This window comes from Rhamphochromis sp. 'chilingali' (genome assembly GCF_963969265.1).
Source record: "Rhamphochromis sp. 'chilingali' genome assembly, chromosome: 9".
NCBI classification, from domain to species: domain Eukaryota; kingdom Metazoa; phylum Chordata; class Actinopteri; order Cichliformes; family Cichlidae; genus Rhamphochromis; species Rhamphochromis sp. 'chilingali'.
In genome coordinates, this window is record NC_137936.1 from 37,732,232 (window position 1) to 37,758,221 (window position 25,990).

Here is a 25,990-nt window from a genome sequence, read left to right on the forward strand (position 1 = left end):
TAACTCAGGTTAGTTAAACATGTGTACTCATGTTGGAATACTTGATTAAACTGAACCCTCAGCACTTCTCTTGTAAATCAATGTGAGTATTTTGCAGTGGCAGGGATAGTTCAGTAGGTAGAGTGGTGGCCCCATGATCGGAAGGTCGTGGATTCAAATCCACTGAACGGCTACTGTGTGGTATCCCTGAGCACAAGGTACCGTCCCTACACACTGCTCCCCCAGCGCCCAGTGGCTGCCCACTGCTTCACTGAGTGGATGGGTAAAATGCAGGGAGGAATTTCCCCACAGGGAACAATTAAGAATACATTATTGTCATTATTATTATATAAAAATATATCTGTTTGCCAAGCAGGTCTGTCAGGTACACTTGTGCTGTAGTATGTTGTTGTTGGCTCCGTTGAATTTTTTATTTATTTACAAGTTATATTTATGCTGTTAATTGTTGGCAGATTTTTTTTATATTCATGCCATTTCAGAGAGCGCTTAAGGGTGCACAAGTCTGAATAAGAGATGAAACAACAAACTTCTGTATCTACTATTTTGTTTTTGGTGTATGTGTTTCTTTAAAGATTCATAAAGAGAGGAAATGTATTAATGTCTTAGTCAAATTTCAAAAAAATTCTTATTTTGAAGCAGCTGTGCTTTGATAAAAGACATTTTGAGGCCAGGAAACCATTTTAATAAAACATATAAACCCAGGACTCTTATCCTCTATTGACTGATTTTATACACAAAATAATATCTGGTATATGTAGTGCCTCTAGTCAGGACCAGTACAATATCAATTTCAGTAGAGATCCTAGACATTGAGGTGGTTTTGATTTAGAGATTTACAAAAGGGGGTTGTCTCGGAAGTGAACAACTGGGATCTTTATTTCCTCCTTACAAATTGTCAACAACATATACAGTCATAGTCAACAAGTTTGCATTCTACACAAACAGTGCAGAAGAGTGAATTTCCTTTTTATCTTTTGTTCATTTAAATCATTTAACCTCTTTCCCTCCAAAAAGATCATTATGAAATATTATCCATCATATATAACCAAATATTTCAGGGTATTCTTAAATTCCAGATGTATTGATAAAAAAATGGTATTTCCTATTAGCTCATTTTCTTTGTGGAGCTAAGCTGGGCATACACTGCGATTTATTTATTTATTTATTTATTTTTCCCCAGTTGCGTTATTCAGCTCCTGCTCAAACTGTACAACAGAATCACAGAGTGCTCACATTTTGCATCCAAATTTGAACTTGGTGATAAAGTGTTACCAAAACTTATATTACAAAGCTAATATGTAACACAAAATCTGTCTCTCGCTCTCCCTCTCTGTCTTTCACTAACACACACACACACACCATCATAACCATCAACTTTGCTAAATTGCTGATGAAAAACATAATTGAGCAGCAATGTCCATCCAGCTCTTTTCACATTTGGTGCAGTCGTGATCATTTTGTGAGGCCAGATTGAAAAGGCTAGGATGAGCTTGCCAAAGCTCTACAAGTTGTGCCTCCATCGCTTGTGTCCAGATCACACGCTGCATTGTCATGCTACTCTCTTTTTCATTTCCATTTCTGTGTTTGTGCATGCTTATTTACTGTCCGTCTCATTCAGCCAGTTACTTAGACAAACTAGCCTGTTCACATTTCGCAAACTTAAATAGCAACCCAGGCACACAGTGGAGAGTGAGTGGAGTGGAGAGGAGAGTGACAGAGAAAACAAAAACACACCACATGGTCAGAGGGCCCGGGTGCGCCAGTGTCCGACAGCGTCGCCTCTGTCAGTGCGCCCCAGGGCAGCTGTGGCTACAATAAAGCTTGCCATCACCAGTGTGTGAATGGGTGGATGACTGAATGTGTAAAGCGCTTTGGGGTCCTTAGGGATACAGGCCATTTCACATAGCGATAGGTGGCGCTAATGCACTGGGAAGCTGGTTTGTCAACCAAACTCAAAGAAGAAGAAGGAGCGCTTCAAACCTGCTGAGAAGACGCTCCAGTTCTTCAAGAGGCGGTTAAAATTATTCAGAGACGAGAAACGACATGTGAGAGAGTGAAAGAAAACAGTTTTATTATAAGGTTTGCATGTAAAATGGATATTATTTTTTAAAAAAGGATGAAGCTGTGGCTGATCTCTGTGGTGAAAGGACTTGAATAAGGACACGAGGTAAAGATTGGCTTGTTAGCTGCTCACATTTTAACTGACGAGTAAGGTTGTTTACAAGACTTTTAGGGTTAAATTCCCGTTGTTGGGATAAGCGTATTTGTAATCACTGTGTTGTTCGATGCTTTCGATCCAGTGATTAATATCAATCTGTGCTAAAATCATAACAATGAAGTAAGTTTTATCTCAAAACAAGTCTAATTTTCAATCAACAAATTCCACCAAATTTCTCTAATTAACGCATTAGAATAGAATAGAATAGAATAGAATTCAACTTTATTGTCATTGCACATGCACAGGTACAGGGCAATGAAATGCAGTTTGCATCCATCCAGAAGTGCTTTAGTGATATAGATATATTACAATATATATTAGCAATAGTATAGATATGTGAGTATATTACAGAAATGGGTCTATTATGTTATAATGTACATGGTATGAAGTATGTTGTGAATATTCTATAACTATAAGTATGTACAGGCTGTAGTGAGTACAAGCTATGTACAGGCTATGAACAGGATATAAATATGAAAAACTATACAGAATATGAAATAAATAACTTTACAGAATCTGGGATATACAGCTATACAGAAATGGGAACTGTGCAAGTTGTAAACAGTTGTAGGGTTGAAAATTATCGTATGTACAGAATGATTATTTACACAGAGCTATACAGTAGTGCAGTTAAGATAAGTGAGGGTGTAGATAGTTTCTACAGAGGTATATAAAGTGCTAGTGGTTGTGAGTGGTGGTTCAGTCCATGTTATTATTGTGTGTTTGAGGGTACAGTTGTCCATTGTGGGTGTGTGTATGTTCAGTCCATGAGTTTAACGTGGGTCAGATGTCAGGAGGCAGAGTTCAGGAGTCTGACAGCTGTGGGGAAGAAGCTGTTCCGGTACCTGGTGGTCTTAGTCCGGAGGCTCCTGTAGCGCCTCCCAGAGGGCAGGAGGGTGAAGAGTCCATTAACGACTCTTTGTGATGGCTTTCATATTTTACAAAAACTAAAAGGTAAATGCATAATACACTAATATACAGACACATTTACTCATTTCAAATAATATGATCATCACGCTGTTCTCAACTGTTGTCAGTTATTAACCAAATATTCTAGTTTAAGCTGTGTTCAGGTGGCTCTGTGTGTGAACCCTGGCATGTCAGAAAAAGTTTGAGAACCACTCCTATAAAACGTCCCAACCACACCTTTTTTACAGGGTTCCTTATGGCTCTGACAGTAAACGAAATAAAAATCTTTTCATGTTTATTAAAATGGAAACAGCTAATTTTTAAAAACTTTTTTTTCATTCTTGTAAGTGATCATTTTTATTCTGGCATTAAAAATGTGCATCCCATACACCTAATGCTTTAAGGTTTCCTCAGCTAAAACTTACGACTCATTCTGTCTCCGGTTTCCTTATACAGTGGTGATTATATTGGAAGTACACCTGTTATTGTAAATAAAACAAACATGTATACACATAAACTGTTTAGGATTTGTCTCTTAGTGGTAAAGGGACTCCTGATATATTGTTAAGTAGTTTACAGTGTCAGAACTGAGCAGTGAATCCTTAAATGGAAGAGGTCGCGATTTACATCATTGCCATGCGACCAAACAGTCCGGTTGTAGAAGCAAATTGTGCTGGTTAGCTTTTTGTTTTTTATAGCAAAACGCTGCAGTTTAAAATTAGGAAAATTAGTTTAAGCTTTAGTTTAGTTTAATACCTGCTTGTTAAACCCTGGGATTTTTCAAAACTACTTTCAACAGTGGTGCGCAGAAATCTGGCTGAGTATTATCTTCAGAGCTGTAAGGAAACGGGGAAGAGGGGTTATGGATCCGGTTTACGCCTGGTGGGTGAAATTAGGAACACAGGGATAATAAAGAAGTTGCTGTGTTCTTTGATGTAGAAAGGCATGTGATATGCTCAGGAGAGAGGGTTTAATGATTAAATTGTATGGTGTAGGAATAGGAAAAAGGATGTTTAATTGGATATGGGCTTTCTTATATGGCAGAATCATTCAAGTTAAGATAGGGACACGTGTCAAAGCCATGCAAAACAAAAAATGGAACCTCGCAGAGAAGTGTAGAAAGTCCAACGTTGTTTTCTGTTATGATTAATGATATTTTTAAAGATATATCTGATAGTTATGGTAAATCACTTTTCGCTGATGACGGAGCGGTATGGGTAAGGGGGAGGATTGTTGTCTATCTTTTTAAGAAACTTCAAGAGGGGATAGATAAGGTGGAAAAGTGGAGTTGTAAATTTTCCTATTTTCACAAATAGGAAAATAGGGGAAGATAAACAGTTGTTCTTGTATGGAGAAGGCTTAGAAAGGGTGGAGAGCTTTTGTTTTTGGGAGTAGTTTTTGATAGGAAGTTCATTTGGAAAACTCACATGGAGCACATTGTGGAAAAAAGTAAAAAGGTTCTTAATATTATGAGGTGTTTAGCAGGGTTGTCATGGGGTGCCAATTTTGATGGACTCGAAAGTATCCATGTCATGTTAATTCGATCAACGATTGATTATGGATGTGTGTTGTATGGGGCTTAAAGAAGCTGGATGTTATCCAAGCTCGTGCACTGGGGATTTGTTTAGGGGCGGTTAAAACAACGCCACTATGTGCTCTTCAGGTGGAAGCAGGAGAAATGCCTCTACATATTAGAAGGCAGCAGTTAACCATTTACTATTGGGCTGATTTGAAAGGTCACAACAAGAATCATCCTGTTAAGAAGGAAAATTGTTGGGAAAGAGGGAAGGAGTTCAAAAATAGTTTTGGATGGGTTGGGGATGATAGAGCGAGAGCATTTAAGGTATATGACAAAGAATTCATCCAGACAGTGGTACGACCTTTAAGGCCCACTTGGACATGGGATTCCATTAGGGTGGATAGAACGTTAGTGGATATCAAAAAGAGGGAAGTCACAACAGATCTTTGTCAAGAATGTTATAGTAGATTGGAGGGCAAGTACAGTGGCTATGTGCAGGTGCACACAGATGTATAGAAAGATCCAGAAAGTGAAGCAACTGCAGGGCTCGCAAAATCCGTAGCCCGACATCCCGGGGCTAGCGATTTTTCCAGTCGGGCTACCAAAATCTATCTCAGCCCTGCCCGTCGGGCTGTCATAGGAAGGAAAAATATATGTCAATGCTTTTGCATTCTTTCGGAAATGTAGCTGGGTAATTATGTCATTGGCATCGGTGAGCCACTGTCAATATGTGACATATTGAAATCGCGTTTGAATTTGCGCTTGTTTTTTGCTTTCACTTTGCAAACATGCGAACTGTGTATAGAGAGCGACAGTACTGATCTGTGAGTGATGATAATTTGTGCACCAATTCCTCTGACATCGTCTTATCAATCGTTAGCTTACTATGCAAACATGACAAGTGAAATCTCCCGCAGCTTAAACATGTGAGAGGTTGATCGCGCAGAGAATCGCTGAGCTTATGTGAGTGTGTGTGTAAAAGCAGCAGGATATATATTTTAGTTCTGCTGAGCCAAATAAGACAGGTCAGGGTGAAGAAGTGACAGCCAAAGAAAAGCTTACCACAAAACGGAAAAGTTATGATAAATCAGACTATAAGGCAAAAAGAAAGTGCAGCTTTATGGTTTCATGGACAAAAGAATTTCTGTGGCTGCAATATGACGAGCTAAATAACCAGGGCTGCACATAAGTGGTCCGCAGGTGCGCATTCGCTGTCAAAATAAAAAACACGCACAAGATAAGAAGTTGCAACATGTGTTTGCGTACATAAGATTTTCTGGAGGAGGACAGACATTTGTTTAGAACTCTTAAAGATGTCGAAGAAGCAAGCTCCTTTAAGCAATTACTTTGGTGTTCCTCCACCTCCAAACAAATGTCAGAAGGAGTCCGAACCACACAAGAAGCACGTATTCTCGGAAAAGTAGTTGCAGGAGGTGAGCTGGCTTCAAACAAATGATGAACGCACAGAGATGTGGTGCAGAATGTGCCGTGAAAATCCCACTCTAGCGGACAAAAACAGTGCTTTTTATATGGACACAAACGCGCGCTGCGACTTCTTATTTTCTTTTATTTTGACAGCGAATGCGCACATCCGGACCACTTATGTGCACCCGTGTAAATAACATAATGTTCTGCCGGGTGTGTTGTTGGTTTTCCCTCGATTTCTGAATCGACAAGCGCCTTTGATACTGGGACCAGTCATTTTAAGAAAGGCCCCCATTAGAACCCATGAGAAATGCAAGAAATGCATTATTGCTCAGTCTGCAATATCTTTCCCAGAACAAACACCAATTGCAAATAACATACTAAAAATAAACCTGAAAAATCTGTTTAGAACAGCTACTATGTTGCAAAGAGTGAACTACCGCTGGCACAATTTAGCAGTCTTTGTGTCTTCTGACCGATATGGACAGTGACACTTCACTGCAAATCAGCGGCTTTGGGACCCCTGTCAGATTGGATCGGAACTGTGGAGTAACACGCAAATCTCACCGAGGAGGGGTATGTTTGTATAGCAACCAGGGCTGGTGTAATAATTTTACTGTGCGGGAACGCTTGTGTCTTCCTGACATCGAGCTCCTTTCAGTATCCGTCAGGCCATTTTACTTACCGAGGGAATTCTCTCAAATTTTTGTCCCTGTTGTTTACATTCATCCTAAAGCTGACGTTAAAGTTGCTGCTGAAGCCATTTTTAAAGTGGTACACAATCTGCAGACTCTCTCTCCGGATGCTCCTAATTTTATTCTTGGTGATTTTAACAATTGTAATCTCAAGAATAGGGCTGGGCTATATCATACCGTTCACGGTAATACCGGTGTAATTTTGGGCAACGATAGGAAAATGAAATATGGCGATAGAATATGGGTAAAACGCGCATATGCAGTGCCTTTGTTTACATACGCACATGGCGGCGACGCAGAATGAGAAGAGCGAAAGCGGATCATTGAATGAAACGGATGAACCAGAACTGGTTTGTAAAAATGCTGCAGCTTCAGTGGTGTGGAACTGGTTTAGCTTTCGTCCGTCAGATACACAAAGAAACACTATTTTTGGTAGCGCATGCTAGCGGGCCGGTATTACCGTATTGTTTGGAAAATACGGCGCACTTAAAATCAATCCTTTGATTTTTCTGAAAGTCGACAGAGCCCCTTATAATCCCGTGTGCCTTATGTATGAACTCTGGTTGTGTTTACTGACCTCGAAACGATTTTATGTGCACGGCGCTCGAAAATCTGTCAAATGTTTCAGTACGACTTTGCTAAGCTACGAAGCTGCACCGCTTGATGGATTGTCGGAGCGTTACGGGTATCGTAGGCGGAGCCTCACGGAGTGATACGTACTGTGCTTCAACATAATGTTACCGTATTGTGTGTGTATAACCTCTTTTTAAGTTTTGTGGATATTATACATGGTTATGCTGAGGATGTGTCGGCCAGTTTCCACTGAAAATGCCTTTTGGTTAAACTGTCAGCGAGGAATTTGAATTTGCACTGTTACATTTTTATATAACTTTAATGCAGATAAAAAAAAACAGCTGCTTGTTTAAGTGAAAATACATTGATGGGTTTCTTTTGCACTAATAAAGTTGTGGAGTTGTAAAGTATTTTGTCTAGTGTCAATTATATCGTCAGTTATATCGTTATCGCAAATTTTCAAATGTATATCGTGATAAATATTTTTGGTCATATCGCCCTGCTCTACTCAAGAAATCACTGAACAATTTCTTTCAATATGTCACTTGTCCTACAAGGCCTAACAAAACGCTGGATTTGTGTTATGGACCAATTAAGGGGGCATATAAATCTGTGGCCGGACCTGCGCTAGGTTCTTCATATCACAATGTTATTCACCTCCTCCCTGCCTACAGATCTGTGATTAGGAGGGAGAAGGCTAGTGTGAAGCGGACTAATGTCTGGACAGAAGACCGTTGTGTTGCCCTTCAGGGGTGTTTTGATTGCACTGACTGGTCCTTGTTTCAAGAGAGCACTTCTGATTTGGATGAACTCACTGATGTGGTGTGTAGCTACATCTCTTTTTGCAAAGACTCTGTGGTTCCAGTCAGAGAATTTAAGACTTTCCCTAATAACAAACCGTGGCTCTCTAAAGATATTAAGGATCTGACTCTTAAAAGGAAAATTGCTTTTAACGATGGAGACGTTCCCAATGTGTGAATATTGAGGAAGGAGGTGAGGGCTGCAATAAAGATTGCCAAGATGAGGTATAGAAATAAGATTGATGCAGAACTCAGCAGTAACAACCTCAAAAGAGCTTGGCTTGCTATGAAAACAATGGCAGGGCTACAGACGAAAGGTAAAAGTAGGATTACCTTAAAGGGGTTTACCTCTGACAAACATCTGGCAGACAGTCTTAACAGTTTTTACCTTCGTTTTGAGAACTTTGACTGTTCTAGGCAGACCAGCACACTGAGGGAAAAGACTATCTCTCCCCCATCTATTTGTATTGATGAGAGGGGGGTAGCTAATCTCTTTAGACACACCAAAAGCAAGAGTCCTGGACCTGACAACATCTGTGGACAGGTACTGAGAACTTGTGCTGATCAGCTGAGTGGGATTTTTTTCACCATATTTTCTCACTTTCTTTAGAGCTACAGACGGTACCTAAGATTTGGAAACAAGCTGTCATTGTTCTTGTTGCTAAGGGAAGTTCTCCTAAGGCACTGAATGATTTTAGGCCTGTGGCTCTGACTTCTTTAGTGAAGTCATTTCAGAAGATAATTAAGAAGGAGATTTTAATCTTGACCCCTTCCAGTTCGCCTATAGAGCAGGGAGAGGTGTGGAGGGTGCTGTTGTCACACTCCTGCATCTCTTGTATAAGCATCTTGAGGTCCCCCACACCCATGCAAGATTATTATTAGCTGGCTTTTCATCTGCATTTATTACAATTCCACCCTTCTTACTTGCTGACAGGCTCTACAATCATTTCAAGCTTGACACTAGTCTGATCGGCTGGGTGACAGACTTTCTGATCAATAGGTCACAATGTGTGAGGGTGAATCATGTATTTTCTGATGTGCTCTCCTCCTCTACTGGATCACCCCAGCATGCTGCCTCTCTCCCCTTCTGTTCATTCTGTACACGAATGAGTGTCGCAGCAATCTCACAAACAGACACATCCTGAAGTTTGCTGACGACACAGTGATCGAGTCGGGCCATGGACAGGTTGTAGATGATGTTGTGGATTGGTGTGATGATTCCTTCCTTTCACTTAATGTGTCAAAAACTAAAGACATGATTATTGATTTTAGGAAGTCCTCTTACAGCTCATCACCTACTATCATTAAAGCTGCTGATATTGGGATCGTTGAGAGTTATAAATATCTAGGTGTGGTACTTGACCATAAACTGTGTTTTGAATCTCATGCTGATGCCACTACTAAAAAAGTTCAACAAAGACTGTTCTTTTTAAGGAAAATGAGATCTTTTAATGTCTCATCTGAGATGTTGTCTTTGTTTTATAGAAGTTTTATTGAATCTGTGATATCCTTTTGTATCGTTGCCTGGTTTGGTAACCTGACGGTGAAGAATAAGAATCGGTTAGGACTTCTGGTAAAAACTGCTAGCAAAATTTCAGGGCGCTGGCAAGCTGGACTTTTGGCCATTTACAATAGAAATGTGCTTAGAAAGGCTCATTCTATTATTAACTGTTTGAACCAACCACTTCACAGTGAGTTTGAGTTGTTGCCTTCCGGTGGCTGTTTTAGAGTACCTGTGACGAAGACTAAAAGACTCCAGGTTTCTTTTGTCCCTACTGCATCTTGTCTCCTTAATGGCAAATAATCATTAGAACATTCTGTATGAAGTTATGTTTGCTCACCATAGAGTGTGTGAACAAGGTAAAAGTGTAGTAATAATGTAGACGCCAGCTCATATAGGCATTATGGGTAATAAAAGAACAGATGGGATGGCTAATGAAGTTATTAAAAGAGTAGACATAGCTTTACAAATACCATTATCTAGATCTGAAGGAAAGTGTATAGTCTGGAAAGAAAGTAAGAAGTTATGGAAAATGGCGTGGCATAATGAAACTAGAGAAAACTGTATAGGGTACAAAATACAGTAGAAGTACAAAGAAATGAATAGGCGGGAGGGGATTGTTATAAGTAGAATAAAAACAGGGAGGGCATTGTTACCTGAATGGCACTCTTTTAAGGATGGGGAAACATTCGATGGGGATATGCAACTGGTGTGGTGTTATGGAAACAGTTGAGCATGCATTTATTAACTGCAGGAGGTATGGTAACTGCAGGAGAATGATGAGGATAGAAATGGGAAATACGGGGGAAATCAGGTTTGAAAAGGTGGTTGAATGGCTGGGATGTCATGAAGGGAAGGGAGTGGTTTTTCTGTTTCTGAGTAATTCGGGATTATTATAAAGAGGATTTAGAGTTAGATGCGGTCTTAGAAAGCGCCAGGGGTGGCAGTAATGCAACTTCTATGGATGCAAGCTGCCGTTGAAGAAGAAGAAGAAGAAGCAGCCGCCGCCGCAGCAGCAGCAGACATCAGTTTGCCAGATGATCACTTTTTGGCACAACCCTGGTAAAACGGCTGTGAAATTTAGACATAGATTTTGTGTAAATTCACTTGTTACAGCAGCACAAGGGACAAGAGGGAAAGCTGAACCAGAGATATATTAGAAAACATTCAAATTAGAATAAACTTAATAATAAAAATAGTATACAAAAAAGCCAAAATACTATACTATCTACAGATGGTTACTATATTCAGTAAAATACCAGTAAAATACCTTGATTTTTCTTGTATGTACATAAAGTGCAGTAGGAGTGATAGGAATATATATTCCACACAGAGATCTATTGGCCATAGACTTGTCCTGTGTGGATACTGTGGTATTGTATAGCGTGACCGCTGTTGGGATGAAGGAACCAAGGATAGCACTCGGTCCTTCACTGTGTCTATAATAGTGCTGAACGAGCTGCTTAGGACCTCCACAGTCTCGGGCAAGGGATGAAAGGTGCTGTCCATAATGGACATTAGCTTAGCTAACAAGCTCCTCTTACTCACCTTCTCTATGGATTCTAGGGGACTGTCCACAACAGAGCCAGCTGTCTTTGCAAGTTTGTAAGCAGTTTCCTGCCCCTATGTTCTGCCACCTCCCCAGGAGATTACTGCATAAAAGATAGCAGAAGCCATCACAGTGTCATAAAAGGTCAAATGTATTGTTCTGCAATACGTTTCGCCTTCTGCAAGTTTTCTCCATCTGCCTAGCAGATGGGGCCAACTTTGGCCCTACTTTCACAGAGCATAAGTGTTATGTGACCAGTCCCTTTTATTGTTAAGGCAAACATCCAGAAATGTGTACGTGTCAATGATCCCGATGTCCGAACCGTGGGTGTTCACCAGTGCGATGGGTGGTGTTTCTTCTGGAAGTCAATTACCATCTTCATCGTTTTACGGGTGTTCATGTGCTGGAGTTTGAGTTTACACTAGATCAGGGGTGTCGAACTCCAGGCCTCAAGGGCCGGTGTCCTGTGTGGCTATGCATTCTCTGAGCCTGCATCCATGTGGTGACTGTAAGCGCCATTTATAGTTCACGTTTTTATTTGGGGTAATTTGTTCGAAATTTGATGTTTGAGAATAGTGTATATCATTTCAGTTTATTTTGAAAAATCTCAACAGGATCTTGAGGTTTATTTTGAAAGTTTTATGTTGAAAATAAACAAGCGGATGTCAGAGCCACACTATGGTTTTACCGTCATTGGTGCTAACGAAAGTACGCGTAAAAACAGTGTCTTGTCCGTCCATAGTTTGGGTATTTTAAATATAAGAGAAAGAAAGAACTTCAAGAAATTAATATAGCCACTACACTGACCATGAAAACAATTAAAAAATGTTGCCGTAAACAGTTTATTTTGCAACACCACTAAACGAACGATAGCATATAATATGAAATAATAGATGTTTTCATATCATCATCTGATATATTTCATCACATTGAACAGCCCTACTCTTAGTGAGGCCACAGTATTTTTTTTATTATTATTATTTTTTTTTTTTGAGTTTGGACCCTGAATTGGCTAATGGTGTCAGACTTGAGACTCTCCTTAGGCTCCCTTCAGGATAATAACCAGAGTCCACTGTTGTCCACGTGGCTGACAGATTACTGCTGCTGTGCATCTGCTTCTAATCACATCATCAAATATGCAGATGGCAAAAATGTGATGTGTCTTATTAGGGACAATAATGATCTGTCTTTTAGAGAGGAGGTGAAGCAATTGGTGGACTGGTACAGCATCAACAATGTGATCCTTAACATTGAGAATCAGATGAGATAGAGGCTGTAGGCACATGTGAACAAGATGATAACGCTTAATTTTTCTACTTTTACAATAGGGCTGCCACGATTAGTCGACTAGTCACGATTACGTCAACTATCAAAATCGTCGACGACTGATTTAATAGTCGACGTGTCGTTTGAAGCTTTGAGATCCCAAAAGACGCAGGAATAAGTAGTAGGGTTTAAGGGTGTAATAACGGACTGAAACAGAAGATGGCAGCACTGCATGTACAAGGATGCCAGCTGCCGTTAAACCCCGAAGAAGAAGAAGCAGCTGTGTCCCAGAATTCATAGCGCAGCTCAGCTCATTTTACAACAATGGCGGCAGCTAGTTAGTTTTAATATTACTCTTATTATTCTTTCTGGGTCACAAAATAAACGTTTAACATATTTTTAGGCGAGAATGTAGCTGTGTAAACCTCAAATATCGGCTCAGTTTATCAGGACAACACATATTTTCAAAAGCGCTCCGACGTTTTGCGCTCCGACGTGGGTAACAGACATCTCACCAGCTCGATAGCGAGCTGGGGTTTAAGGCTCACTAACGTCGTGAGAACACCGGACTGCCGGCAAATCGTTTTCAAACCCACCGCTGTCTTTCGCTACTCAGGTTAAACATGATATATAAGTCACTTAGATAACTTAAAAATGTTATTGTTTGGCTTTTTTTAATATTTTATTTGTTCCTGAGTAAATCGGTTTGCCTGAGATTAAAGTTATAGTTTTTACACAGCTGAATAAACGTCAAGCAGACAGCTGATTATCAGAAGTGTGAGATGCTGGAGAATTTACTCCGGTGTCCTGTTATATTTTAGATAGCAAGGAGTTTATTAAACTTCACCGAAACAATCTGCAAATGTCATTAAAATTTAATAAACTATCATCTTGTCTTTATTTTTAGTTAGCACAGACCTTAAACACTTAAAGCTGTAAGCTAATGATAGTTATATAAATATAGTTATATTGAAATAGACTCAATACTTGAAATGTGCAATTCACTTGTATTTTTATTTTTATTCCTATTTATTCTATTTATCCCCTTCGTATATTTTATTTATATTGTCTCTGTATTTATATATATGTGTGTGTGTGTATAACTCTGTAACTTCTGTCGGTGCTGTGCTTTTTTGGAAATCGAATTTCCCAGAGGAACCCACCCGAGGGATTAATAAAGTTCTATCTTATCTTATCTTATCTTATCTTATCTTATAAGAGCAGATGCTGCTGGTGCAATAAGCTGTAAGTTGTACGTCCAATGGATGAGGATCTGATTAGTCGACTAATCGCAAAAATAATCGGTGACTAGTCGACTATCAAAATAATCGTTTGTGGCAGCCCTAGTGGCAGCCCTATTTTACAATCATTTAATAAAACGTTTCTTAGTTTGGTGTAGCCATCTGTGAGGTCAGCTTTAAAATGAAGGCAGTGACAGGTTTGATCTTTCACAATGAGTTGTTTGAGTTTGCAAACTGAAGAGGAGTTTAGTCCAAGAAACGGCTAATGTCTCATTAGGTTTGTTGTATCAAACCTTTATCTGCTAGTACCCCTGTGGTTTCTTTTGACTTCGGGAGTATAAAAGCTTTTCTGTCAGTGATATATTAGCACGTGGCGGAGTTTGCACAAGACTATTTGCCTGCACCACTGTGCATGCTTTCTCATCCATGAAATAGAGTGTTATGCTATAGGCTGTAAGTGAGGCTAACCAGTGGGTCACCAATCATGGCAGAGAATGCTGAAAATTGTCAGATTCTGGTTTCTGGCCAATCTCTCATCTGTAGTAACATGGATATAAACTGCAAATTGACTGGTTGGTGGAGGCATACAGCTGTGAAGTTGTATCTAAACTTGGGTGAAATAATGATTTCATTCTTAAACTATGTGTGTATTTTCCATTTTGTTCCTTGTTCAAGCAGTCAAATTAAAATATCCTTTGTCCTTTAGGTCCAGGAGTCGTCACAGTTGTTGTTCCAGAAGGAAGTGACCCAGTCTTGCCTTGCTCCCCCGCCACTAAGGAGAACCTTGAAGAAAAGCTCTTTGATTGGAAAAAAATTGGTCCAAATAAACAGGAGGTCTTCTTCTATGATGGTGGCACTCATTACAATAATGGACATCAAGGTCAACACGAGCACTTTAGCGGACGAGTATTCCATTTTTCAGACCAGCTAAGGTTTGGCAATGCCTCCATAATCATCAGAAATGCGCAGATAACGGACAGTGGAGACTACATCTGTGTTTTTCCACGTCTGCAGCCAGCAGAAGAAACATTCAACGTCAAACTCCTTGTCGGTGAGTTCTTTATTTTTAAAAGCATTCTAAAAAATATTTCTAAGCACTCATGCGTTGTGAACCAAGTAAGGCTACGTTCACACTGCAGGCGAAAGCGCATCAAATCCGATTTTTTTTTTTTTTTTAACCTATGCGACCCATATCCGATCATGGTACGACAGTGTGAACGGCGCAAATCCGATATTTTCAAATCCGATCTGGGTCACTTTCGTATGTGGTACTGAATCCGATACATATCCGATGTTTTAGAAAGCGACTGCTGTTTGATGGTCACGTCGCATTAAATCTGTCTTTTACGTCACTGACACAAGACAGACGCTAATTATCAGCCCCGGAGAAGACACTGTGAACGCTTCCTGGACATCCAGTGTAGATGTCAGTGAAACTGTTGGGAAGACAACGTGAACATTTTATTTGTACTGTATAATCTGCAGATTCTGACAGAAATCTGCAGCTATCCTTTGAAGCAGCGCTCCTCTAAAACTGCAATAAGGATCATTATTAGGTTATCTACATTATTATGTAAATAACAAAATAACTTAAAGCAAAAATTGGGAAACGTGAAGTCCGAAGTCTTTATGTTAAGGCCATCAGTCAAACAATACTGTTTGCTCTGGGTCTAAACGGAGCGCGTTGTGTGTGACGTCTTCTTTTGCGCATGCGGGCGTTTTGAGCGTTCACACTAGAGCGCGTTTGCTGTCACATTTTATTTGTATTGTGAACAAGCAGACAAAAAAATCAGATTTGATCAAAAAATTGGAATTGAGCATTAAGACCTGCAGTGTGAACGTAGCCTAAAAGACAAAGAATTGAAACTTTTTTTTTCTTTCAGAACAAGTCTTTAAGGAGAAATTAGAAGTCCTAGGTGAGTGATGATGTCACTGATGTCTACATGTTTTAGCTGCAGCTCTCTTAGCGTCATTCAAAAATGTTTAAACTTGACATAGTTTATTCAGATACAATAAAATCTGTGGTTCTGTCAGTGATGACAGATGGAAAAAAACTTGGCTCTGAGCCTGACTTTAATGTCACTCATCTCTACGTGCACAGCATAATCAGTTTTAAGCCTCTGACTGATCGTTTGTGTGGACTCAACTCATTCTGACACAGGAGCAGATCTGTGTTAAGTGTGACTATATAGAGGTAAAAGGGCTGTGGTGTACAGTTGTACATGTGGAAATTGGTGACATCATCAGTCAAGACTTGCCATTGTTTTCTGCTGGTGGTTCTTTTAAAGGAGCTCTGTGTAACATCAGAAAATTGTTATTGGGACCTCCAGCTGTTAACTTATCATTTGCTGATGACATTTGTTGCTGTGTTTGCACTCCATGTGTGCCATCATACATAAGATTGTTCTATTGTTAAATATGTAATATATGTTATAGGGCTGGGCGATATATCGAGTTTTTTAAAAATATCGATATATTTTTATACGAGATATAAGATGTGACAATATCCTTTATATCGATATATACGTTATAACTATAGTTGTGGAGCCACAAGTTTGCCTCTCTTTCGTCCACTTTTGTCTCTACGCAACGTTACTCGGCCTCGCCTCTCCTTCACTGAACACAACTCCCCCTCCTCCCCCATAGCTTCACCTGCAGGCAGCGACAAGATGAACACGGCAAATCTCCGTTAACGAGTTACTGCGCATCGCTCCGTTCGTGGGGCTGGACGGCGTCAACGTGTTAGCGAGCTAACCACGCTAACGCCATGCAGCCCACAGGGGCTGCACAACCTAAAATTTTCTCAAAAGTTGACAGCGTGCCTTACAGCATGTAAGAAAAGCCCTCGTTTTCCATAATGTTGTAAGGATGCAAGTCTTTGCAGATAAAGTACGTGATAGATTGTGTTATTTTCTGAACTCACTTTGAATTGGTAAATTTTTGTGCTATAACTGTAACTTTATGCTCTCATTACAGGTGCTGCTCTAAAGCCTTACATCTGGATAGTTAATATCACAGAGGACAGGGCAATGCTGCGCTGTGAGGTCAGAGGTGCTTCTCCAAAGCCTAAAGTAGAGTGGAGGGACAGCCATGGAAACATCCTTCATGCTGAGGAGCCACAGGTGTCACGCAGAGGAGAGCGCTACGACATCACCCTCCTCACCACGGTGACCAGGACAAACATCAACCTCTTCTACTGTGTAGCCACGCAGGAGGGGATTAGCCATAAGATTGATGCAGAGATCTATGTGCCTTACTGTGGTAAGATTTGTTTACTGAACAAATGTAATTATGTGTATTTTAGTTTTCAGATTTAAAAAACTTCTGAACCAGCTGTTTGGTACAACCCCTGTAAAATATTGTATAATTACAATTGCAATACAATACAATTAGTGCTGTCAGTGTTAATCTCGTTGAAATGACGTTAACACCATAACCACAACGCAGCAAATCTCCGTTAACGAGTTAACGCAGATCACCCCGTGCGTGGGGCTGCACGGAGTCAACGCCAACGCATTAGCGCGGTTAGCTTGTTCACGCGTTGTGCCATCCAGGACTTTAGTTATATCATAAACAGCTGTGCTGCATTACATGCGGTTCTAGGAAAAAGGGAGCTTCATAAGTTTCACACTTAATCATATGCCAAATAACACGGTTAAAAAAAGAAATCCGTAGTATTTCAAAGCCAAACTATTACTAAACTGCCTCAAAGTCAAAAAGAAATTTTGTAAAAAAAAACAAACAATTTAAATGCTTAATAGTGCTGATTCTTTTTTGCGCCACAAGCCATTTAACAACTTTCACGCAGTCAGTGTATTTATGCTTTGTCATATAATGCACAGTATTTCACCTAACACTGTATAAAATCTGCCTAAAATCAATGTGATGACTGTGACTGAACACTATCAGTTAGTGCTCTGTAGTTGGGCTCATAGTTGGACACACCCAGTCTCAAACAGTCAGAAAGGGGTCTGTCAGTGAGCGGTGTCCAGTGCTTTGCTTTGATTATTTCCATCTGTAATAAGGCCGTCTCACAGACGTATTTGGAGCTCTTAAGTGCGCAAGAGGAGAGAAACTTCTCTCTGCTCACAAGTTCCCAGAAGTTGCTCTCCTTTGCCCTCGACTGCAGTTCGGTGTCATTTTGCAGTTCAATTACATCCATGTCCATTCCATTAGGTAAGGAAATTGCATTCTGCATCTTCGTGGATACAGTTTCAGTGTCAATGAAGAAAAAATGGATTTGTGATGAATTTGATAAGGCCCTCTATAAGCATTTCCTGAAAATGCCTGTAAAATTTTATGGCTACTTGGTCCAGATAAACACAGAACTGCTCAGGATCAGCTTCTCTCACATTCTCTGCCACTGCTGCCACGTTTGGAAAGTGACAGTTTCTCAATTCCGTGGTTCACGGACCCACTTTGGCTTTGAATGCATTGACGGTTCTTACCATATGTGCCAACTCTTTGTCTTTGCCCTGCAGTTCTGAGTTGAGCTCATTTAACCAACAAGTCTGAGAAAGCCCAAATCAAGAAGCCATGCCTCTAAAAGTTCTACATGATTCTCATTTCTTGTTTCTAAAAACAAGAAACATGAATAAATTTTATTGGAATTCCACGTGAAAGACCAACACAAAGTGGTGCACATGTGAGAAGTGGAACGAAAATCAGACATGATTCCAAACATTTTTTACAAATAAATAACTGAAAAGTGGGGTGTGCGTAATTATTCAGCCCCTTTGGTCTGAGTGCAGTCAGTTGCACATAGACGTTGCCTGATGAGTGCTAATGACTAAATAGATGCACCTGTGTGTAATCTAATGTCAGTACAAATACAGCCTCAGAGGTTGTCTAAGAGAATACTGGGAGCAACAACACCATGAAGTCCAAAGAACACACCAGACAGGTCAGGGATAAAGTTATTGAGACATTTAAAGCAGGCTTAGGCTACACAAAAATTTCCCAAGCGTTGAACATCCCACGGAGCACTGTTCAAGCCATCATTCAGAAATGGAAGGAGTATGGCACAACTGTAAACCTGCCAAGACAAGGCCGTCCACCTAAACTCACAGGCCGAACAAGCAGAGCGCTGATCAGAAATGCAGCCAAGAGGCCCATGGTGACTCTGGACGAGCTGCAGAGATCTACAGCTCAGGTGGGGGAATCTGTCCATAGGACAACTATTAGTCGTGCACTGCACAAAGTTGGCCTTTATGGAAGAGCGGCAAGAAGAAAGCCATTGTTAACAGAAAACCATAAGAAGTCCCGTTTGCAGTTTGCTGGGGGACACAGCAAACATGTGGAAGAAGGTGCTCTGGTCAGATGAGACCAAAATGCAAAACGCTGTGTGTGGAAAACTAACACTGCACATCACTCTGAACACACCATCCCCACTGTCAGATATGGTGGTGGCAGCATCATGCTCTGGGGGCGCTTCTCTTCAGCAGGGACAGGGAAGCTGGTCAGAGTTGATGGGAAGATGGATGGAGCCAAATACAGGGCAATCTTGGAAGAAAACCTCTTGGAGTCTGCAAAAGACTTGAGACTGGGGCGGAGCTTCACCTTCCAGCAGGACAACGACCCTAAACATAAAGCCAGGGCAACAATGGAATGGTTTAAAACAAAACATATCCATGTGTTAGAATGGCCCAGTCAAAGTCCAGATCTAAATCCAATCGAGAATCTGTGTCAAGATCTGAAAACTGCTGTTCACAAACGCTGTCCATCTAATCTGCCTGAGCTGGAGCTGTTTTGCAAAGAAAATGGCTGCATAACTTATTGTTTGTTATTGTAGATTTTAACTTTTGTTGAACTAGTAGTCATGAATTTTGGAACATTGTACCATACATTTCAAAAGCAGTTCATTTATTTTTCAGACGTTAACATCTTTTTTAGTAAGATGTTTTCATATCATATTTAACATCTGTTTGTTTTAAATGGGTTTTTTTGTGTGTGTGTGGAGTAATGTTGATAATGCACTAAGCGGCATCATTCATTATTAAAAATGTAGTTAATGGTTTCAAATTCCATTGTTATTAGTTTTTACACGTACAGCTGCATGGAGAAGCCCTTTGTCTGAAATTTACAGTTACACTGTTATAACTGTCATGTGAACTTGTTCTTAATGCTGTGTTCCCAGCTGCAGCTCCAAAGCCGGACATCACTGTACTTGGTGTCACTGACTCCGGGGTGCAGCTGAAGTGTGATGTTGAAGGTGCTTATCCCCAGCCAAAACTACAGTGGGAGGACAGCGACGGAAATGTTCTTTCTGCAGAGGACCCAGTGGTCTCAGAAAGCGGAGGCCGCTACAACGTCACCCTCTGCGCTACTGTGACCCCAACCAAAACCAACTGCTTCCACTGTGTACTTAAACAGGAGGGCTCTTACCAAGTGATTGATCGTGAAATCACTTTATCAGGTGAGAATTGCATTACTGTTTTTTTGTAAAAAGAAAATTCAATTGTTTAGTCATTCTCAGTGTTGGTTTATTGACCCTTTATTGATCTGTACACATTTACTCACACTATGGTTTTGTACGGTCTTTCAGAAAACCTGTTCAAGCATACATACTCAAAGGTGATCTCTGAAGGGCTGCTTATTGGAATGTCTTTGGGAGCTTTCATTGTTTCTGTGGTTGTAGCTGTGCTGATGGCTACAGGGAAACTGAAGATAAGCTCTGATAAAGGTGGGTAAAATGAGCCAAAGCACAGAGGTTCTTCAAACCAAAGAGAGGTTCAATAACAATAACGACTACTTTGGAAAGCCCACATCGAAGTCTGGACCTTAAAACATATGTTGTGAAAGGACCTGTAGAGAAGGGTTCATTGAGGATTACATTGAACTAAATTTTTTATTAATAGACTCAATAATACCCTGTTAAGGAATATATTCTAAAACACTTCTTCAGCAAAGACTCAGAGAAGAGAAACACACAGAACTTCTTGCCCCGGTCTTTATTTATACTTGTGTGTGTGTGTGTGTGTGTGTGTGTGTGTGTGTGTGTGTGTGTGTGTGTGTGTGTGTGTGTGTGTGTGTGTGTGTGTGGGGTCCTGCTGATCAAAGGGTCATATAACATGAAAGCACATAAGGTACATCCTTGGTCAGGAAGAGGGTAGTCTCCCCCTCACCCTAGATGTTTCACCCTAAATAACATGGTGAGGAAGTCCAGCAGTTCATCTATATGTAAAGAAGCACTTAAACTAAAACAGACATAGCTACGTTAATCCTGCCGTAAAACAATAAAACAAAGTACGACCTCTCTCATGCTCCCAGGACGTGGGGGTGCATTCCTGGAGTGCACACCAAGCCTTTTGCAGCCTGCTAGAGATCACACATCCTGTCACTACACAATTGATTATATGCCTCTAAGCATACATGGTTAAATATTTCCTAATACAAATAACTACATGCAGTATTCTACCATATGTGAACTTGTATCACTAAAAGATTATACTGACTACTAAGTACAATTTTCCATTGACATTCCCCAATTCTGGAGCTGTATTGTCTTAGATATTAATTCTTTTGTGTATGTACAGGAGGCCTTTTTCTCTAATACTCATTTCTTTAGTTTAAGATATTTTTGTCATGTTCATGATTATACAATGGGGGGTCATAGGCCAGAGAAGACAGTAGTTGATTAATGAAAATGCAGTATTGCAACTTCAGCAGATGCAAACAACTGTTAAAGCCTGAAGAAGGTTTTTGTATTTTAATGCTTAGTGTAAGCTAGATTTAGTCCCGACATTAAATCCAGGAAAGTATAACAATGTAAGTCTGTTTTAGATTTGACAACAGATAAATATGCCATATCAAGATAATTATGACCAGAGGTACTTCACTTTTACTTGGGTAATAAATTAGATTCAGTACTTCAACATATACTGGAGTATTTTTTAAAGCAAGTATCTGTACTTCTATTTTTTCACTGCAGAGAACATGGTTTTTGTCACATACACATGAGACACGTCTTGTTTACCACGTCCATCAAACTGGAAGCAAATCATTTCTACCCTTCCTCACACACAGGTTCCACCTCTCTGAAGTACTGTAGCTAGAAATGGTACTTCTGTTTTGTTCAAGAGCTATGCAATGAAAAATATTGTTGTTAGTGGATTCAAAAGTTAACAGGAAAAAAAAGGAGGTTGGATCAATAAAGCAAAAGCGAAAACGTGCAGGCTCTGAAATGTAGTCAAGTAAGACTTAAAAAACAAAACAAAACATCCCTTTATGCTCACTCCTGTTCTGTAGCGCTAGCTAAATGCTGTAAAGTACAACTTAGATTCATTTTGTTATATTGGTATAACAAAACTGCTCTGACTGTTTGTCACTGTAACACTGAAGTCTTTAGAGACTTTATTTGGCAGTAGAGTTGAGTATGATTTGTGTTGTTATAACTGTTTTAGCTGAAATTGTAAATATAAGTGTTAGTAGCTTCATGATTGTTTAAACTGGGGTGACACTGAAAGTTTGCTCAGAATCCCTGTTAATTATTTGTCTTTACTTTTAACTATTTGAGATGAAGAAATTAAATATTTTTGGAACCATTAATAATTTCTGTAAAATCTAATAGTTTGCTTTATGTAAAATGTGTTTCTGTTCTCCTTCCTGCAGGTTCTCAAAGGAATGCAAATGGTAGCTTAAATGGTGAAGTAAACAGTCCACAAAGCAATGGCCAAAACCTGGAATCTAAGGTTCTGATGGAGGGACAAGGGTAGATTAAATTTCCAGCTCTTTTAACATTCATGCTGGCATGTTTGCAGGCAGCGCGTGTGTGTGTATGTTTGTGTGTGTGCGTGCGTGCGTGCGTGCGCGCGCGCAAACATGCTGGCACGCACACACACAAACATACACACACACTGTAGCTGCCTGCAAACAGCATGTTTGCAGGCAGCTACAGTGTGTGTGTGCGCGCTACTTATCCATGGACCAACTCTCTGCCTTAAAAAAGCTTTACTCCATTGGAAATGTAAATCATGCATAGTCAGTTGCACTGCAAGACAAAAGTTTTTGTTTTGTGTGTGTGTGTGTGTGTGGGGGGGGGGGGTTGTCTGTACAAAAATTATAAAGGAGTCTGGAGGGTTGGTTAAACTAGTGAAGGGGAAACTGAAGTTACAGAAATCTGTTGAAGCCAGAAATAAGGTGTTGCTCGTGATCAGTACATTCAACACAATATTCCCTCAGCTTGGAAATTTTAAAACAGTTTCTTGCAAATCGTAGTTTTTAGTAGCAATAAGCACCAGATTCACTCTGACACCTAATTAAAAAATGTAAAAATGCAATAATCCAGATAGCAGTGGATCAGAGGTGTAAGCATCACAGCAGATAACTTTGTGTCAACGTAACTGAGGATAAAACACATACACAACAAAACAGCCGTCCACAGCACTGAACACAACGGCAAACTGGTCCATAATAAGCAACCGATTATGTTCATATGAATGTTCTTGAAGTACACAGAGAGAGAAAGGGCTGTGCAGGAAGTGTGATTTTTATCCTGGTGAAAGCAAAACAGCAAAAGTAACAGCGAATTAATGCCAATATTTATGGATTTGTGAATCCTAGTTTGGATCTTCTTTTGCTGCTGGTTCAGTGAACTTTGGTTGGAGAGTGACAAAGCCTGCAGCTGTAGCTGAGATGTCTGCTCTCAGCACTGACAGCCTGTCTGTGTACAGTTTGGTCGAGTCGTGCTTTGTGTTTACATCTCTGCGGAATCTGTTTATTTGCTCTTTTAGCTGTTTGGTGGATGTTAAAATAGTTTTATGAGCTTTAACCTGAGATTCTGGCTTTTCTGGCAAAATACATTTATATTTAAAAATTGATTCAGGATTTAATGAATCGATTTGAATCTGGAAATTTATTATTGAAACCCAGCCCTAATGCACACCTCCTCTGTTCCTGTTTAAAAGGAAACAAATCACTTTATTTTTTAGAAAGGGTATTAGTAAGCTTGTGTATATAATTCAGTGTGGGGTTTTTGTTGTTGTTGTTGTTGTTGTTGTTGTTGTTGTTGTTTTTAAAAGAATTATCTGTATTACTTTTTTAAAAAATTGACTGTGGCTGTTTATGTAAATGTTAACTGTTATCTGGCTGTTAATTTTCTTTTGAATGTTTCTACTTATGCTGTTTATATTTTGCAAGCCACTGTGTGATTCTGGATTGGATTTAGATCTGGACTTTGACTGGGCCATTCTAACACATGGATATGTTTTGTGTGAAACCGTCCCATTGTTGCCCTGGCTTTATGTTTAGGGTCGTTGTCCTGCTGGAAGGTGAACCTCCGCCCCAGTCTCAAGTCTTTTTCAGACTCCAAGAGGTTTTCTTCCAAGACTGTATTTGGCTCCATCCATCTTCCCATCAACTCTGACCAGCTTCCCTGTCCCTGCTGAAGAAAAAGTGCCTTCCTCTCTCCTCTGCTTTCAGAATCAAGTTCAATTTTGCAAAGGACTGCACTGCTGTAGACAATGAACTTCTGAAAAGGTGCTCAGTTAAACTTTTGTAACTTTGTTTTGTTTGTTTGTTCTTTTTAAATTTGCAAAACAAGACACTCCTTTAATTACATTTTTTAGTCTTACTCAGGGTCACATGTGAAATTATGCAAGAGGAAAAATGTATATTTTAACTATACTCCATGTGCTACTGGAAGATCTTTGCTGTTATTTTGGGTGTGACTTGGATATCCACTTTAACCTCAGGAGTTTTTATATACAGGAAAATATAGACATACATTCATAGGAGATCTTTGTGAAACAACAACATTCTCTTTGTCATACTGGTTTTGGTAAATACGTTTCTAGTATTGACAAATGGGCATTACAATGATGCAGTTTAACATAACAATTTACTAAATCCAAAACCACTTACAGTGTGTGAAAGAAGTTTCACAAAGTTTCATATTTTTAGTGTTTTATACCGGTGAATGAGCTCAAACCAAAAGGATCCAGAATGATCAGGTGACTTGTTGGACCAGAAGATTGATCACAAAAAGCTTTACATGAGGACTTCCACTTTCCAGTAACTTCCAGTTAATGTAGCTAAAAGAGAAACTCGGCGAAGGGAAATGGATTGTATCTCATATCCACTGAGTTTACCTCAGAGGTCAGAGCGGGAACATCTGAATCTTTTCTATGCAAAAGTAGGACGGACCAAGCTTTACACATACCCAGCAGTTTGGACCAGCTTTGAGATTTCTTTTTTTTTCCACAAAACCCAAATGATATTCTCTAATGTGTGTTTGGAGGACTGTGATGCTAATGCGTCTGTCTTCAGTTGAGAACAAAGTGAAGAACTTTGACTTTGGCTCTTGTAATTTGATGCCTGAGACACAGGCCAAGTTACTCATCTTTGTACACGAACAATGATAGTTCTCACTGGAAAATATCAGACCTTTAAGGCAGATGAAAGGTAAAGTGACTAAAATGAACTCAGAACTGAAATTTGTATTTTTAAACCAGCAGTACAATAAGTCGGTACTAAAAATGAGCCATGTCACTGATGTGAAAAAGAAAAGGAAAATTAATCAGTGTGAAAGTTCAAAATCAATTTATTCCACTTTTTCTCACCAGCAGCACTTTATAAAGGGATGGAATTAATATTGAGCAGTATTAAGTTCAGGTTTAGAACTCCGAAAGAGTTTCTCATGTAGCCCCTTAGTAAAATTTGTTGCTCTGCTTTATATTATTTATGCTTATGTATGGTGTACAGTGGTGTATTATATTATTTTGGAGAAGCACTGGTTGTTCTGTCTCATTGCCATGTGATGGTATCATGACTGATTGTTACACCAAATCTGTCCATTCGTTGGAGTTTTAATGCACTGCTTTGTAAAAATGTATTGTTTATTTACAAAAACATCTTTTTGTTGCTGAATGTTGAGCTAGTAAAAATGAATAAGCTTTGATAGATAAGATGTGTCCTCAAAGTCATTAATGTTGGGAACTTTGGGCTAAAAACACTTAATATCCTGTTGTTCAAAATAACATGTATGAATATATCACCACCTGTGCTGAGACTGGATTGGTTTGAAAATAATGTAAAGGCAATATTTCCCTCTTTCTAATTCTAGGTTCAATTTTGGAAATTAGAGTTTTAAGTTGGAAAACACACTTTTGACCCAAAGACAAGTCAGAATGCGTTTAAAGCTTGCCAAGACTTTGTGTTAACATGATCTTGATCCTGATATTTATTTATTTATACACAAAGATTTAACTTTAACCTCCTAGGACCTCGGGTCCACATACTTGGACATCACATTGTGGGTTGTGTAGACCAGGGGTCAGCAACCTTTAACACCCAAAG

General features: G+C 39.6%; 1 protein-coding gene across 6 annotated transcripts; it reads left to right on the forward strand.

Annotated features, from left to right (window-relative positions):
* The first annotated feature begins 1,937 nt into the window (after positions 1 to 1,937).
* Positions 1,938 to 24,715, forward strand: LOC308402915 (butyrophilin-like protein 1). 6 transcript variants are annotated; one of them, XM_080892073.1, is made up of 9 exons: positions 1,938 to 2,167; positions 2,983 to 3,172; positions 14,403 to 14,747; positions 15,580 to 15,612; positions 16,673 to 16,957; positions 19,833 to 20,111; positions 20,241 to 20,378; positions 22,307 to 22,406; positions 23,945 to 24,715. In XM_080892073.1, exons 5-9 carry the CDS (start codon positions 16,726 to 16,728, stop codon positions 24,057 to 24,059), a joined length of 864 nt encoding a protein of 287 aa, XP_080748199.1. In that variant the 5' UTR covers positions 1,938 to 2,167; positions 2,983 to 3,172; positions 14,403 to 14,747; positions 15,580 to 15,612; positions 16,673 to 16,725; the 3' UTR covers positions 24,060 to 24,715. The 6 variants fall into 6 exon arrangements, with proteins under 6 accessions (XP_080748199.1, XP_080748198.1, XP_080748203.1 ...); XM_080892072.1 differs by lacking the exon at positions 2,983 to 3,172 and having other exon boundaries at positions 1,939 to 2,167; XM_080892077.1 differs by lacking the exons at positions 2,983 to 3,172; positions 23,945 to 24,715 and adding an exon at positions 22,569 to 23,294 and having other exon boundaries at positions 1,939 to 2,167; positions 22,307 to 22,420.
* The last annotated feature ends 1,275 nt before the right edge of the window (positions 24,716 to 25,990 follow it).